The sequence below is a fragment of the Mesoplodon densirostris genome, chromosome 1 (assembly GCF_025265405.1).
Source record: "Mesoplodon densirostris isolate mMesDen1 chromosome 1, mMesDen1 primary haplotype, whole genome shotgun sequence".
Classification (NCBI taxonomy): Eukaryota; Metazoa; Chordata; class Mammalia; order Artiodactyla; family Ziphiidae; genus Mesoplodon; species Mesoplodon densirostris.
Window position 1 is genome coordinate 31,888,264 of NC_082661.1, and position 16,734 is coordinate 31,904,997.

The 16,734-nt window shown below is 48.0% G+C and overlaps 1 protein-coding gene across 1 annotated transcript; it reads left to right on the top strand.

The window, feature by feature from the left end:
* Window positions 1-10,096: 10,096 nt before the first annotated feature.
* Window positions 10,097-13,603, top strand: FRAT2 (FRAT regulator of WNT signaling pathway 2). The gene has a single exon (XM_060110655.1). The coding sequence runs from the start codon at window positions 10,179-10,181 to the stop codon at window positions 10,869-10,871; it is 693 nt and encodes a 230-aa protein (XP_059966638.1). The 5' UTR covers window positions 10,097-10,178; the 3' UTR covers window positions 10,872-13,603.
* Window positions 13,604-16,734: the final 3,131 nt, after the last annotated feature.

The window sequence follows — 16,734 nt, forward strand, 5'->3', positions numbered from 1 at the left end:
TCACCAGTTGGTAGACATTTGGATTGTTTCCACCTTTGGGTTATTATGACTAACGCTGCTAGGAACATTCACACCCAAGCCTTTTTACGGACTTGTTTCCATGTCTCTTGATAGAGTCTTAGGATTGGAATTCCTGGGTCATATGCTAAGTTTATGTTTAACCTCTTAAGAAAGTACCAGACTGTTTCCTTTCTTTCTTACTTTTTAATATTTATTTATTTATTTGGTTGTGCTGGGTCTTAGTTGCTGCATGTGGGCTCCTTAGTTGTGGCATGAGAACTGTTAGTTGCGACATGCATGTGGAATCTAGTTCTCTGGCCAGGGATTGAACCCAGACCCCCTGCATTGGGAGCACAGAGTCCTAGCCACTGCGCCACCAGGGAAGTACCTCTTTCTTTCTTTCTTTTTCTTTCTTTCTTCCTTCCTTCCTTTCTTCTTTTCTTTTCTTTTTTCTCTTCTCTTTTCTTTTCTTTTCTTTTCTTTTCTTTCTTTCTTCACCCTGCAGCTTGTGGGATCTTAGTTCCCAGACCAGGAATTGAACCCGGGCCCTCAGCACTGAAAGCACTGAAGGCACGGTGTCCTATCCACTGGACTGCCAGGGAATTCCCCAAAGTCACCTTTTTAAAGCACACAATTCAGTGTTTTACAACTGTCACCACTAATTCCAAAACATTTCCACCACCCCAAAAAGGAAACCTATACCCATTAAGCAGTCATTCCTCATGCCCTGTTTCCCTTCCTCCATCGCCTGGAAATCTACTTTCTGTCTCTATGGATTTGCCTATTCTGGACATTTTATATAAATGGCATTATATAACACGTGGCTTTTTGTGTCTGGCTTCTTCCATTGAGCATAATGCTCTCAAGTTTTATCCACGTTGTAGCATGTATCAGTACTTCATTCCTTTTTAAGGCTAAATAACATTCCATGTATGGATATACCATATTTTGTTTATTCATTCATCAGTTGATGGACATTTGGGTTGTTTCTATTTTTTTGGCTGCTATGAATTATGTTGCTATGAATATTTCTGTGCAAGTGTTTGTATGGACATGTGCTTTCAGTTCTCTTGGATATATGCCCAGGAGTGGAATTGCTGGGTCATATGCTAAAGCCATGTTTAACTTTTTGAGGAACTGCCAAACTGTTGCAGTATTTCCCATTCCCATCAGCAATGTATAAGGGCTCCAGTTTCTCCACATCTTTGCCAACACTTGTTATTGTCTGTCTTTTTTTTCCCTTTTTTCCAGGCAACAGACACTTCTTCTTTCATTGTGATAAATTATACATAGCACAAAATTTACCACTTTAGCCATTTTAAGTGTACAGTTCAGTAGCATTAAGTACATTCACATTGTTGTGCAACCATCACCATCATCCATCTCCAGAACGTTTTCATCATCCCAAATTGAAATTCTACACCCATTAAACAACTCCCATTCCTCCGCTCCCCAGCCCCTTTTCGTCTTACGTTTTGTCCCTATGAGTTCGACTACTTCAGGTACTTCGTATAAGTGGAATCATGCAATATTTATTCTTTTGTGACTGGTTTATTTCACTTAGCATACTGTCCTCAGGGTTCATCCATGTGGTCATATGTGTCAGAATTCCCTTCCTTTTTATGGAGGAATGATAATCCATTGTATGACTATATCACACCTGTTTATCCATTCATAAATCAAGATGGACATTTGGGTTGTTTCTATCTTGGGCTATTGAGAATAATGCTGCTATGAATGTGGTGCTTTCAATTCTTTCAATTTGGGTTGAAAGAATTGGAAGTGGAATTGCTGGATCATATAGTATTTCTGTTTAACTTTTTGAGGCTTAGAGCCACTTCTATAGGACAGGGGCCACTAATTAAGGACCCTTGGCACCCAAAGTTCCTACCTTACATTTGGTTGGGCTGTTTACCTTTTAGAGGATTTTCCCTTTGTGTAGAAACCACTAAGCAACCATGCTTTGAAACGATTTTATTTACAATGTACTCTCATTTTTCAGAAAAGAGAATAGGAAAGTCCCCTTTGAGGATCCAGGTTTGGAAGAAAGCACAAAACACAGCAGCAGCAGCTCAGGGGGGTTACTCATTGATGTATTCAGCTGCCTTTGCTCTTGCTCCGCAGCCAGCCTTCTTCTCCTGGCTGAAGGCTGCACAGGATGGGGCAGGCTCGGAGCTCTCATTAAACACTGGCTGAGCCAGAAAAGTGGGTTCTGGTTTAAAAATTTTTTTAAAGTAGGGACTTCCCTGGCAGTCCAGTGGTTAAGACTCTGCACTTCCCATGTAGGGGCGTGGGTTTGATCCCTGGTCGGGGAACTAAGATCCCACATGCTGCGCGGTGCGGCCAAAAAATATAAATAAATAAAGAAAGAATAAAGAATTGCTCCAAAAGTAAGGGAAAAAAGAGTTTTAAAGAAGTAAAAGTAGGTGCCTTTCACTTTGGGTACTCCCAATCAACACCCTTCCTCCTCCTGCAAGCATGGGAAGTGGTTTGGTAGAGCTGATAATACTTTTGTAGGGATATCATGGTGGTAAGAAGAGGGAGGATGAGAAGTTAAAAAAATATATGTGGTAGTAATAGTAATACAAATAGTAATAACTACCATTACTATAACAACTACCATTGCAGAACGTCCCTTGAAGAGCCACGTTGCCCACAGTGTTGAGGACCACTGAGTTACGGCGACCAGCTATCCTGGTTGGCCTGAGATTAGGGCAATTTCCCAGGACAGCAGACTTTCAGGGCTAAAACCAGGAGGGTCCCAGGCAAATTGGAATGGTGGGTCACCCAAAGGCCAGTCCCCCACTTGCTAGCTGTGTAACCTTGGGCTGGTTACTTTACTTCTCTGTGCCTCAGTTTCCCTAGAGAGAATATCCTCTCTATATTATAGATCTCTATATTATATTATAGAGATGATCATGTCTAACTCACACATTTGTTTTGAGGATAAAATAAAATGTATGTATAAGGCATTAAGCTCAGTACATGGCACAATAATAACTACAGATAAATGTTAGGAATTATTACCTAAATTCTTATCTAATTTAACCTTGAAGGTTTGTTTGTTCTTTGGGGGAGACAGCAATTTTATTTTACTTAAATGTATAGTCCATCTGTATCCACAGATTTATATAATAAAAGCCAAATAAAAGCCAAGACTGCTAGAAAAGAAAATATTAAAACCACATAGTAGTAGAGAGAAAAGAATGAACCCCAAATCAAGGCTAATAGGTTTCTAAAAGTGTGCATTCACAGGGCCTGGATTAAGAGGGAGGGGCCGTGGTTTACCTGGGGCTGTCAAGCTGAGCACCAGGTGCAGCTGGCTCCTCCTTCTCTGCTTAGAACAGCTCCTAAATTAGATGGTTTTATTATGTCCATTTTACAGAATTGGAAACAGAGTAAAAAGCACAAAGTCTCCCAATGCCCTTGTCAGTTTTTTCGGTGCTAGCTGCTGACCATCCTAATTTTGCAGGAGTAGTACGAGGAAGGGTTAGAGATTATGGGCCTGGATATCACAGCCGAGCTGCTCACGCAGCATCCTGGAGCCAGGGCAGCCTCCAGGAGTTGAGTCCAAACCGCTTGCTTTGCAAATGGGACCGTGAGGTCCAGAGCTGGGACTGCTGTTCCCAGCATCCAGGTACTGGAGGAACCAAGACTACTACCCAAGTCACCCAACTCCCAACGTGGTGCCCCCTCTAAAGTTGGTCAGGACCAGAAGGCTGTGGGCCCTGGACAGCTCACTAGGCCTAGGGGCACAGGCCTGTGACGGGTAAGAATGAATTTAGACAATGTTCTCAAGTCTGTATTTCCCAATGGGCTTATGTTTTCCCAAATGAAGTCATGTGCTTTTTCTGCGGAGGAGACCAGCACTGTCTCCAAGGAGGTCTGGTGTTTGCCTGCACGAGTCTGAAGCAGGAAAGAGAAGGCCTCAGTGCACTTGTGTGTCAGAGTCTGTAGATGCTGGACTCATCTGTGCTTTCCCTCTCCCAGGAAACCAGAAGCAAGGCTACTCCAGGAGGAAAATCCAGAATGGCCTACTTGAAGCTAATGGGGGGAGGTTACAGCCTCCCAAGCTGAGCTCCAGGCTGTGGTGACCCTGCCAGGACTTCCCTCGCCCCATGAGGCCTGGTCTGTAACACAACCAGCGGCCCATTTGTCATCTTTCCTACTTTCCCATATGATGTGATATATAGAGAATTTATAGAGCATATGTCTTTCATGTTCCAAGGCAATTTTTAAAAATTTTATATATTTATTTATTTTGGGCTGTGTTGGGTCTTCATTGCTGTGCGTGCGTTTTCTCTAGTTGCGGTGAGTGGGGGCTACTCTTTGTTGTGGTGCACGGGCTTCTCATTGCGGTGGCTTCTCTTGTTGCGGAGCACGGGCTCTAGGTACGCAGGCTTCAGTAGTTGTGGCACATGGGGTCAGCAGCTGTGGCCCATGGACTTAGTTACTCTGCGACATGTGGGATCTTCCCAGACCAGGGATCAAACCCATGTCCCCTGAATTGGCAGGCGGATTCCTAACCACTGCACCACCAGGGAAGTCCCCCACAAGGCAAATTTTTGGAAATCCACTTTATTGCGGTTATATTTCACATATAATTAATTTACCCATTTTAAGTGTCCACTGAGGGTTTTTTTAGGTTTTTTAAAATATTTATTTATTTAATTTATTTTTCTGGCTGCGTCGGGTCTTAGTTGCAGCATGTGGGATATTTCATAGTGGCACAGGCTTCTCTCTAGTTGTGGCATGAGGGCTCCAGGGCATGTAGGCTCTGTAGTTTGCAGCATGTGGGCTCTCTAGTTGAGGCGCGCGGACTCAGTAGTTGTGGCGTGCAGGCTTAGTTGCTCCACGGCATGTAGGATCTTAGTTCCCTGACCAGGGATCGAACCCGCGTCCCCTGCATTGCAGGACAGATTCTTTACCGCTGGACCACGAGGGAAGTCCGAAGGGTCCATTGAGTTTTGACAAATATATACACCCATGCATCTGCCACCATAATTAATACATGGTGTGTGTGTTTACAGTTTGTTTTGTTGTTTGGGTGTACAGTTGTGAGTTTTAACAGCGGTGTAGATGTGTGTAACCATTACCACAATCAGGACACTGAGCAGTTCCATTGCCCCCCCATTGCCCCCCAAAATTCTCGTGCTCATCTTTGTAGTCACAGCCTCCCCTCCACCAACTTAACTTTTGGCGACCACTGATCTGTGATTTGAACCTACAGTTTTGTCCAAGGCAAATTCTAATCATGATTACCTAGGTCATAATTTTATTAAAAATAACCCCTTTCCCTTTAGGCACTGTACTGTATCCACTTTCCCAACCAACACCCTTAGCACAAAGGAGAGAAGCAGGTAACCAGAAGAAAACTTTGGGATGGGAAGGATGACTGAAGATCTTTATCAGGCCCACCATGGTCCCCTGGCTGCCTCTGGACAAGCCTTTGCTTCCTTACCGAGGGAAGATAATGACCCAGTTCACCTTGGCCAGAAAATCATGCAACAGGAGTGAGGGAATCAGCTGATCTGACATCTTCAATGTGACTTCAAAGTCGAAAAAGAGCGGCGACCTGCATTGGAAGCATGGTGAAGATGCAATGACTTCACATCCCCAAATAGATTGCCGTTACAATTATAGAAAAAGAAAGAACTAGATCAAATACCAGATACAGCACAGAATTTTTCTTACTGAGGTGAAATTCACATGCATAAAATTAGCCATTTTAAAGTGTACAATTCAGTGACATTTAGTACACCCACAGCACTGTGCAACCACCACCGCTATCAAGCTCCAAAACATTTTCAACACTCCAAAAGGAAACCTCGTACCCTTTAGCAGTCATTCCCCTGCCACCACCATTCTCGCTCCCCAGAACTAAGCAACCACCAATCTACTTTCTGCCTCTATGGGTTTATTTATTCTGGATATTTTCTGTAAGTGGAATCCCAATACATGCATGACCTTGTGTTTCTGGCTTCTCTCACTTAGCGTAATGTTTTTGAGCATCATGTTGTAGCACATCAGCACTTCATTTCTTTTTATGGCTGAGTAATATTCCATTGCATGGCTATATCCCAGCTTGTTTATTCATCTGTTCATGGACCACAGCATAGAATTCCCCTTTTTTTAGGCTTACACATCACTAAGACTATTTCTGCTTCTCAGAGCTTCACTCCAACATCACCCCTGCCAAGGTCATGTGATAAGTCTTCCCATACATATTCTCTTTTTTTTTTTTTTGTGGTACACGGGCCTCTCACTGTTGTGGCCTCTCCCGTTGCGGAGCACAGGCTCCGGACGCGCAGGCTGAGCGGCCATGGCTCACAGGCCCAGCCGCTCTGCGGCATGTGGGATCTTCCCGGACCGGGGCACAAACCCGTGTCCCCTGCATCGGCAGGTGGACTCTCAACCACTGCGCCACCAGGGAAGCCCCCCCATCATATTCTTATGTAATATAACAATTTCGTAAAGAAAGGATCACCCTCCATTTTACTGATTCAGGATCTGAGGCACAGAAGGATGACATGGCTGGATGCAGGTGGAATTCCAAGCCTAGAGTCCATCTCTTCACCCCCGCTGGTGTCTCTGAGTACAGGTTACTGAAAACAAAGTCCAGGTGGAAAGCAAACTCCTTGCGAAGAATTTCAATGCAGTCCAAACAAATTCAGAAAATCCTTGAATTCTGTGTCCTTCCACGGGTGTTGTTGAATACCCTCCATATCTCTTTCCAGGCAGGCGGCCAGCGTGCCAGGCACACAGCTCTCATTGCTTCCCTTTCTGATACCCTCTCATTACTTTTTTTTTTTTTTTTTTTTTTTTGCGGTACGCGGGCCTCTCACTGTTGCGGCCTCTTCCGTTGCAGAGCACAGGCTCCGGACGCGCAGGCTCAGTGGCCATGACTCAAGGGCCCAGCCACTCCGTGGCATGTGGGATCTTCTGGGACCGGGGCACGAACTCGTGTCCCCTGCATCAGCAGGCGGACTCCCAACCACTGCGCCACCAGGGAAGCCCCCCTCTCATTACTTTTAATTGCATCTGAGCCTCTCTAGCATCTTGTATTTTGATTCCTAATCCAGGGCATTTCTCTGCCTCCCACTGGTCCAGCACAGCACTTTCCTCTCTCAGAGCTCTCCAGAGAAGTGCCCCCAGAAAATGGAGCTGGTCTTCTGTAATGAATTCATCTTTATAATGAATAGTATAATATCCAAGTCCCGGCATATTTACATAGCAATCTCCACACAAAAGCAACATTACAAAGGGAAGATTTTTAAAAGAATGCCATCTCAGCTCCATTTCCTATAGTACTAAGAACACTATGGGAATTACCCTGACAAGAAAAGAAAAACGACTTCCAGGGATGCTGGGTTAGAGACAATAGCTACACCAGCTCCATTAATGTTTAAAGTCAATGGAGCATAAAACTGCTTTTCTCTACTTACAGGCAGGCATCATCTTACAGAGAGGAGAAAAAAAAATTACCATTTATTTAACTCTGCTGAAATCCATAAGCCCTCCCCTAATTTTCATTCCCCTTGAAATTCTCCAGTAAGTACCATCAGAATGAAAATGAAAATCACTGTCTCTGGGGGAAATGGCTTCCAGTCCTCATCAGTAAAGAGTGTGAAGAGCCCTCCACAGAGATGCAGGAGGAAGGCTGCTTGTTGGGAAAGGATCTGTCAGCAAAACCTGTAGAACTAGTTGTAGGGGGTCACACCCTGGGATTTGGGAGCCTTTGGGCTGACTTCAAGAAGGCCTTAATCAATCCCAGGTCAGGGTGGTCCCGAGGCAGAATTCAGGGACAAGGCAGGTTCAAGGAAGTAATGCCTTGGGGGTACGTTTTACTTAGTGGGCTGTAAGGGGGAAACTTTATCATGAATATATTAGCTGATTCCCTCAGGGAATCGCTGGAATTAAGCCAGGCCTCTGTGAGTAAACCATTGGACCTAATCCCACGTTACATTTGTGTAATGCCTGACAAAGCCTGCTCCCATTATCTTATTTGATCCTGAAAGCAATCCTCAGAGGGAGGCAGGGCTGGGATTATTTTTTCCATTTTACATGTGTTTTCACTTGTAAACTTATTTGCCAGGAGCCACACACCCAGACGCAGCAGGAATGAGATGTGAATCTCTTTAGGTCTTGGTACAACCTGTTCAAGGTTTTTCTTGACTTCGCACACAGACTGACCATAATATTCCCAGCCCCACCCAGTCCTTACAACCTTCGGCTTAACCAGCAGCTGGGAGCTGCTCAGGGCTGAGCTTGTGTTTACAGTGCCCAAACACCTCTGTCCTGAAGAAGAACTACAGCCCTGCCTGACAAGCTCTGTGGTGGGAAAAAAATCGTATCATCTCCCTGCACCAGTGACCAAAATGAATCCAGATGGATTTGAAAAAAATCAAGGCACTAGAAAAATCTCAGGAAAATAGAACGTAATATTTAATAACTTTCTGGAGGCAAGAAGACTAAATTTGGCATTGTGTTAGAAGTTTCAAAGGAAGGTACTTTATGTAGATTTGACTATATTAAAGTTTAAGTTTTAGTGAAAAAAAGAACTCCACAGGGCCAACAAAAACCGAAGAAATATTCACAGCAAAATATGAAAGAAAAGAGTTAACTTCTGGCATGTAGAGGCGTCATGCAAATACAAAAGAAAAAATCAATAGGAAAAACTTATTAGAGAACTATTCACAAAAAAAGGAAGTACAGTTGGTTAACATTTAGAAAACTACTCTACCTAACTAAAGGCAAAGAAATAAATACTGAAATGAGATCCATTTCACCTACAAAATCAGAAAAATAACTATAATACTCAAGTATTAATACTAGTGAAGGCGCAACGAATATTGTATGCTTACACATGAATGATGAGAGAGTAAATTTACCCAACTGTTAGAAAGCAATTTGGTACATTTATCAGAAACCTTAAAATATCCATATCCTTTGACTTGAATTTCCATTCCTGGGAAATATGTCCTTAGGAAAGAATCAACACGGAAAAAGTTTTACACACAAAAATGTTGGTCACGCACTTATTTACAACGGTGAAATTAGGTAAACCGCAAAGGTTAAAGGAATTATTTAGTAAGTTATGGTACAGCCAGTTGATGGAAACTCGCGTAATCATTACATGTTCTCAAAGCGCATGCAATAACACGAACACCGTTTACGGGATAATGCTAGTGGAAAAGTGTATAACATATACGAGTGGCTGTTTGTATAACACTTTTATAGAAAAAGGCTGGAAAAGAAAAACTTTTAATATGTGAACCATGTTTGAATCCTATGATTAGAGAGTTTTTTTTCATCGCCCTATATTTCTATTTAAATCTTTCTTTTTGGCCGCGCGGGTTTTTTTTTTTTTTTTTTTTTTTTTTTTTAATGAACAAAGTCAGCTCTTCTTTAGCCAGGCGGTGGCGCGTCTTTCTCTCGCGCTGGGCCGTAGCGCTTGAGGACTAGGCGGAGGGAGCAGGCTCCGAGACTCCACCTCAGGGCGATTCCGCCCTCCATTACCAAGTCCCCCTCCCCGCCCCCAATTTCCCCAGCCCCACCCCTCCCAAGCCAGCTGGTCGCAGGGCCCACCCCTCCCCCACCACTCCCGGACCCCGGTGACTGCGGGTGCGCGGGAGGGGGAGCAGGGCCGCCCAAGTCTTGCTGACACGTGGGGAGGGAGAAAGCGTCGGAGGACGAGTGGTTGGGTGTGTGGGTGGGTGTGTCCGTGAGTGGGAGAATCCAATCGTAGCCACCTCAGAGTCTCCGTAGTCCTGTGCTGCTAATCCGGCCGGGGAAGTACGAAGCTCTCCCCATGCCCCGGATCCCCTCCTAAGCAAACACCCAGCGCAGACACAAGAATGCTCCGGCCGCGGCCCGGCGCTGCCCGTGACGGCCCGCGCTGCGCCACCTCCTCGCTTGTCCCCCCCGCCCCGGAGCGGTGGTAGGGCCCGGCGGCAACGTCACCCATTGTTTACAAATCAACCCGAGCCGGTAGGATTCCGGCTCCCGCGGCTGCTGGCGCGCGGCGAGAGTGCCTGGCGGGCTGCGGCTTCCGCGTCCGCCCCGGCTCCGGCTTCGGCCTCAGCACCGCGCCCGGCTCCGCCGCGGCCCACCGAGCCCCGGGGGCAGCCGAGCCGCCGGCGACTCCCGCAGAGCTCCGGGTGCCCGCGCGAGGGGCCATGCCGTGCCGGAGGGAGGAGGAAGAGGAAGCCGGCGAGGAAGAGGAGGAGGAGGAGGAGGACAGCTTCCTCCTGCTGGAACAGTCGGTGACTCTGGGCGGCTCGGGCGAGGTGGACCGACTGGTGGCCCAGATCGGCGAGACGCTGCAGCTGGACGCGGCGCAGGACCGCCCTGCCTCCCCGTGCGCGCCCCCGGGGCCGCCACTGCAGCCCCCGCGACCCCCGGCCGTGGTGCGGGCGGACAAGGCCCGAGCCCCGGCTCTGCCGTTGCTTCTGCCGCCCGCCTCGGCCGAGACTGGGGGTCCGGCGCCCCCGGGGGCCCTGCGCTGCTCCCTCGGGGACCGCGGCCGGGTGCGGGGCCGGGCTGCGCCCTACTTTGTGGCCGAGCTCGCTGCAAGCCCCAGCGCGCTGCCCGGGCCGTGCCGGCGAGGATGGCTGCGGGGCGCTGTCGCCTCCCGCCGCCTGCAACAGCGACGATGGCCCCCAGCCGGGGCGCGCGCCAACGACGACGACCCGCACAGGCTCCTGCAGCAGCTGGTGCTCTCGGGGAACCTCATCAAGGAGGCCGTGCGGAGGCTCCAGCGAGCCGTCGCCGCGGTGGCAGCCACGGGCCCCGCGGCACCCCCCGGACCCGGGGGCAGCCGCAGCCGACCGGACCCTGTCGCCCTTCAGCCCTCCGGCGCCTTGCACTGACCCAGGGCCCCTGGAGGAGGAAGAAGCCGTTGCGGGGACCCAACGGCGTCCTGTCCCTTCCCCAACCTTGAGCTGAAGCCGCCGTTGCCGTCCTGGGAGCGACCGCCTAGGCTGCAAGGAGGCGCGTGGGGAGACCTCAAGCCGAGAAGTTACCCGCCCCGGCGAGGCTGTCGGCGAAAACTTGAGCGTGGAGAAATGCACGGGCCAAGGCGCGTCCGTGTCGCGTGAGAATTTCCCCGGCCACCTCGGGGACAGGAACCTGGGATAAAACTGGGAGAACTATGGCAGCTATTTGCATCAACTTGTACCTGACTTAACCCTTGGGGGTGTCGTATGCTTGGATTGTTTAAAGATACGGCTCCAAGGGGCGAGAATCGCGAGGGCTTTGTAAGAATACTTGAAAACTGATGACACGAATACATTTTATTTTCCGGTGGAGGAACTTAGTGAAAATGGTGCTACAAATGCTGTGCAAAGAAATTCCGGAGGGAAGAAGAATGTAAAAGCTTGGTGGTGGGTGGGTTGGCATCGCCCGCCCCCTTTCTCGCACCTCATCGGTGACTGGTCGAGGTGGGAGATGTGAGCTCCAGTTGTCGGGGGTAGGGAGGTGGAGAATTTTGAAGGTGGGTCGAGGTGGATGTGGACTTTTAAATGACTTGACCTTGCCACCTGTGTTTCAAGGTCACGGTGTGCTTGGTCGGAAGGTTGTGGGCTTCCTGGGAGAGCTAACTGACCGCTGTGTCTTTTCTTTCTCTTGCTCCAAGAAGAGCCCTGTCTGTGCTTCGCCACCTCCTAGCGTCTCCAGAGGACACACAGGTGGAGAGGGCTGTGCAAGGAGAGTTAGTTTTTCTCTGTGCTCTCCTTCTGTCCAGAACTCCTCCTCCTCCTGTGAGGCCACTCTTGGCCATGCCATGAGCTTTCTCAGAAACAGGCATAAACAATGTCTTATGTCTCTCTCTTGTCCTCCCGGCTTGGCCTTTCTTATTCCACCCTTTCTGATGTCTTCACTGCATGGATGAGACCCCGGCTGTTTTTCTGCTCTGTTCTGGCCCTCTGTGGAGCCATAGGCCTGAGCTTTCGTGGGTCTTCACCCCTCAGTTTCCTTCTGCCACCAGCTCTTTGTGAGTGACCGAAACCGTTTTTTAAATGGGACTCTCCAAGAGGAGAAACCGCAGGCTTTACCCGTATGAAACTTGACGATGCTTTAAGTAAGGTGCCACCCCCAAACTTTAAAGGAGCTAAACTAATTTTTTAAAAAGATTCAATGGCTTGTTCATCCTCCAGATGTAGCTATTGACGTACACTTCGCACCGGAGTGTCTGAAATTGTGGTGGTCCTGATTTATAGGATTTCTTAATTAAAAGTGTCTGCTGAATAAATTTGGTTTTTGTTTTGGAGCATGCTTTGGCTTTTTGGTGGAAGGTGGGGGAAAGAAAAGCACAGAGGGGACACCTTTCATGATAAAGTCGTGATGGAGAGGGGACTTAGGGGTCGAGGTGTGAGATGGAGACCGGTGGAGCTGCAGTCGATGAGTGCTTCTGGGTCGATGTTCCACAAGATCAGAAAATTCAGTCCAGGTTTTTAAAAACATGCTAGGTGGGCTTTCACGCCCTTTGTGGAATAAGAACATAGTCCAGAAACTTTCTAGCCTGGAGGACAGAGGCCAAGCGATTTGCTGTATCTGGAGGAGGGTGGAGGGAGGTGAATTTTCTGATTTTTTTGTGTTTGAAGAATGGTGAGGGTATAGACAGAGCCTGCCTATTTTCTCCTTTGAGACTGACCCAGTCTTGAGCTGTGGCCTAGGGAAAGGACAATAGGGTTTTATAGCAGTATATTTGGTAGTTGTAAAATGGGGTGTTTTGAGCAGATGGGGGTTCAGTTAATTAAGTGGCCCTCCTGGTTCTGCCCTCAGCCTTATCTTCCCCAGGCTTGGGGCCCTTTCCCACAAGGAAGCCTTTCTTGGTACAGCCCAGCTCTGCTAACCAGCCCCAGGGGCACCTGTCCTGCCCAGCACCTTCTCACACGGGCTGCAGGGGAAGGCTAATGCTCAGTGACTCAGTTTGACTCAGCCCCGCTGCTCAGCAGCTGTGTCATAGTAGGCAAGTCACAGCTCTGTGCGTTTTCCTCCTCTCATGTATAAAACAGTAATACTTAATAGGTTGGTTGGGAGGGTAAAACGAGGACCTGAGGTGTCTGGGACACTTAAGAGCTTAAAAAATGACAACTGCTGATTCTTGCTGCCACCACTGGCCCCTCTTCCTTCAGTGGCCCCCATCTGTCTCTTCAACGTGCCCCACGTGCCCTAACACTTCAGCCACCCCTTCCTTTCCACTGTGAGCACAAGTCACTGCCACCTCTTTTGCTTCTGTATCATATAAGTCCCTTTTCCTGAACTTCCAGAAGGCCACCTCCACACACCTTCCAAATGGTCTGTCTCTGCTGTCATCATTCCGGGGGTTGGCACTTGACACACGTGCCAGGTACTGTTCTGGGTGTTTTAAATCATTATCTCATGTCATGGCTTTATTCATCATGAGGTAGGCACTATTTTCTCCATTTTATAAAGGAGGACACCGAGGCCCAGGAGATTAAGTGATTTGCTTGAAGTCACCACCTTTTAAGTTAAGGAGCTGGGATTTGAACCCAGGCAGTGTGGCTCTAGTCTCTCCTGCTTTCCTCAACCAGAGCTTCTAGTCATACTCTACCACCTCCATGAGACTTTCTTGACACCATTTTCTCCCATGTTGGATTTATTAAAGTTCTTAAGAGCATCCCATAAAAACCTTGACCCAATAAATGCCTCAACACAGTAGCATCACCATTTTCAAACTTTTCTTGCAGGCCAGCCACATATGTGCAAGGTGCTGGGGATCCGGGATGAGGCAGGGTTTCAGACATCCTGGAAGAACCCACAAGCAGGTTTGGGGCCGAGACCTTCACATAAGGTAATAGGAATTGCATAAGAGAGGCACAGATAACAAATGGTAGATGGCTGCTTTTTTTAGAACCTCAAGTCTGTAAGATGAGGGCATAGGGCCAAGATGGTGAGGTCTCACCCAATGCAGCTGTCTTCTGGGTCTGCAACATGGCCAGGACAGCACTCAGGAATGAAATTAGAGTGGTGACTGTAGACTGGCAGGACCTGAAGATCTTCAGGAGCTGAGAAGCGAGGTGGAGAGAGGGAAAGGGGACTGAGCCCTGTTTGGGCAAGAACCCTCTTAGGCACCATTTTTTTTTTTTTTTTTTTTGTGCGGTATGTGGGCCTCTCACTGTTGTGGCCTCTCCCGTTGTGGAGCACAGGCTCCGGACGCGCAGGCTCAGCGGCCATGGCTCACCGGCCCAGTCACTCTGCGGCATGTGGGATCTTCCCGGACTGGGGCACGAACCCGTGTCCCCTGCATCGGCAGGCGGACTCTCAACCACTGCGCCACCAGGGAAGCCCTTGTAGGCACCTTTTACAAGATGGCCCTTCACTCTTTACGATGGGGAGGGGTAGGAATTGTGGATGGTCGAACAGGATCTGAACTCATGGCTGTTAAGCTGAACCTCTTACCTCCTGTCTGAGCCTACCCACACATTTCCTCATGAACCTCAGCCCCAGCTACTGATCAGCCGTTTGCAGAGGCTGTAGAGAACAGAGTCCTGGGCCTGGGGAAGTGTCTGTGCAAAGGAGGCATTGGCCATTTCCAAGGTGTTGCTGCTTGGGATAGCCCATTCCTGGTACTTGGCCCAGGGATGATTGTGGCTGGGATATCCCTAGTCCCTTGGAGTGGATGGGCACAGAACTGAGGATATGGGCATGGGCGGAGTTGAGACAACTCCATCTTCTGAATGATCCAAGGCCTAGGTTTCCCTGGTAACATTCTGCAAGTCTTGAGTCCAGAAGGGCAAGAGTAATAGGGAAGTTGCAAGAAGCTGGTTGTGTGAGTGTGTGTGGTCAGGGAGGGGCTTGATTAGGAGTTTCATGTGGGAAGTTACAGGGACCGCAGCCTGGTGCCTCCTAAGTGATTAGGAGTTGGAAGAGAGATCAGGGCTGAAGATAAAGACTTGGCAGTTAGGGCTAAGAGGGGTGGACGGAGCCTGGGAGATGCTGTCAGTTGGGAAGGAAGAACACTAGCCAATGTACGTAGCACTTACCATGTGCCAGGCTCAGTGCTAAGCACTTTACAAAGACCAATAGTAGAACCCAGAGAAGCCAAGGGAGGCTGAAGTGTGAACTGTAAGGGATGGTTGGGTATGTGTGTCTACATACATGCACAGGTGCCCACACACAAACGCAGAGCTATAGCTATGTGATCACTATGTATACCCTCCGTGGTCAGGTCCGGGGTATATGGAATCAGAGCTTGCTCAGTGACCTTCACTGTCTTTCTTTAATCCTGAAGTTATTCAGCTTCTCTTTATCAGCACCGTTAAGCAGTGTATTTTGAACATCTGCACTGTGAGTTCTTGCCCTGCTTAACCCAGCTGAAGAGAAGAACTATTTATGGTGCATTTGGAGAAAGGTGACTATGACTCCGGTGTCTGGGGAGGATTTTCAGGAAAACCTAGGAAACCGAATCTGATTTAGACAGTAAAAAAAGAAACGGGCAAAAGGCAGGGCAAAGGTAACAAGATGATAACCAGTTTGTGATTCTTTTTTAACCCACCCAAATCAATAAGTCAAACAAACTCTCTGAACAGCCTATCAATTGGGGGTGGTGAATTGTACCTCCTGTGAGTCACTTAATTGATAAAGCGGAGCAGTTAATAAACCCCTTGGTATCAGATTTAGATTTCATTCTATTGTAGCATAAGGTACAGAGAAGAAGGATTCCTTCACACAAAAACATACCCAGCCATCTCAGGCGTGAAGGGTTGTTTCAACAGCCAACTGGTCCCTGGCCTCCCTGTGGTAGGACAGTTTGTGACTCAGAGTGCTGTCACAGGGGACATCCCCCTGTAAGGTCTCCCTGAGTCCTGCCCTTCAAACCTACCCAGACTGAGCGCCCCATCCCTTCGTGCCCCCTCTAGGAGCCTTATCCTTTATAGCATCTTCCCTTCAATTCCACCCTTTGCCACTGTCCTCCAACCACAGTGGGACGAGCGTAGGTCTCTCCTGCTTGAGCAAACCTTCCTTTGGTTCTGTTTTCCCTTTTTAGTTGCTGTCCCTCCCTTCGCATCCTCTCCTCTAGGCACCACAGTTCATCATCTGTGCCCCAAGCACTCTCTTAGCCTCCACAAGTCTGTTGAAGTTGCCCATTTGTTTGCTCTGCAAATATTTACTAAATGCCAATACCCAGGTGTTGTTACTAAATGCACCTATGTTTCAGGCAGTGGCCTAAGCATTCTTACTAGCATTAGCTCAATGAATCCTCACAACCTGATGAGGCAGGAACTTTATTATTATCAGACTTGGCGGACAAGGAATGGGAGGTGAGAGAGGTGAAGTAAGCTGCCCAAGGTCACAGGAAGGAGCTTTAAAGGAAAGCTGGGATTGCGACCTAGGCAGTCTGGCTCCAGAGCCTGCATTTTAACAGCTACCTGGTACTGTACTGAGGACTATGGGTTTTCTTTTCGAAATGTGTCCCTTCTTGTCTTTTTCTGTCTTTTTGTGCCGAGACCCTTATCACCTGGTGCCTAAACTCTTTGAGAAAAGAAGACATTCACATATGAGCCCCTGAGATAACCCTATAATGAGAGTAAATAAAATGAAGAGTGAGAACAAAATGAACTTGAAGATCACCTCCTGCGAAGAAATTGCGCAATTTTCTCAGTACAAATTATAGATGGGAGTGGACAGGGCAGGCATGAAGACCTACAGCTGAGCACTGAATTTGATTTAGAAGGATTTCTGATAGGAATGGGGGAGTTAAGAGCTGTG

Excerpts from the sequence above, each read along its gene's own strand:
- FRAT2 (XM_060110655.1), top strand. The coding sequence starts at position 10,179 with ATGCCGTGCCGGAGGGAGGAGGAAGAGGAAGCCGGCGAGGAAGAGGAG.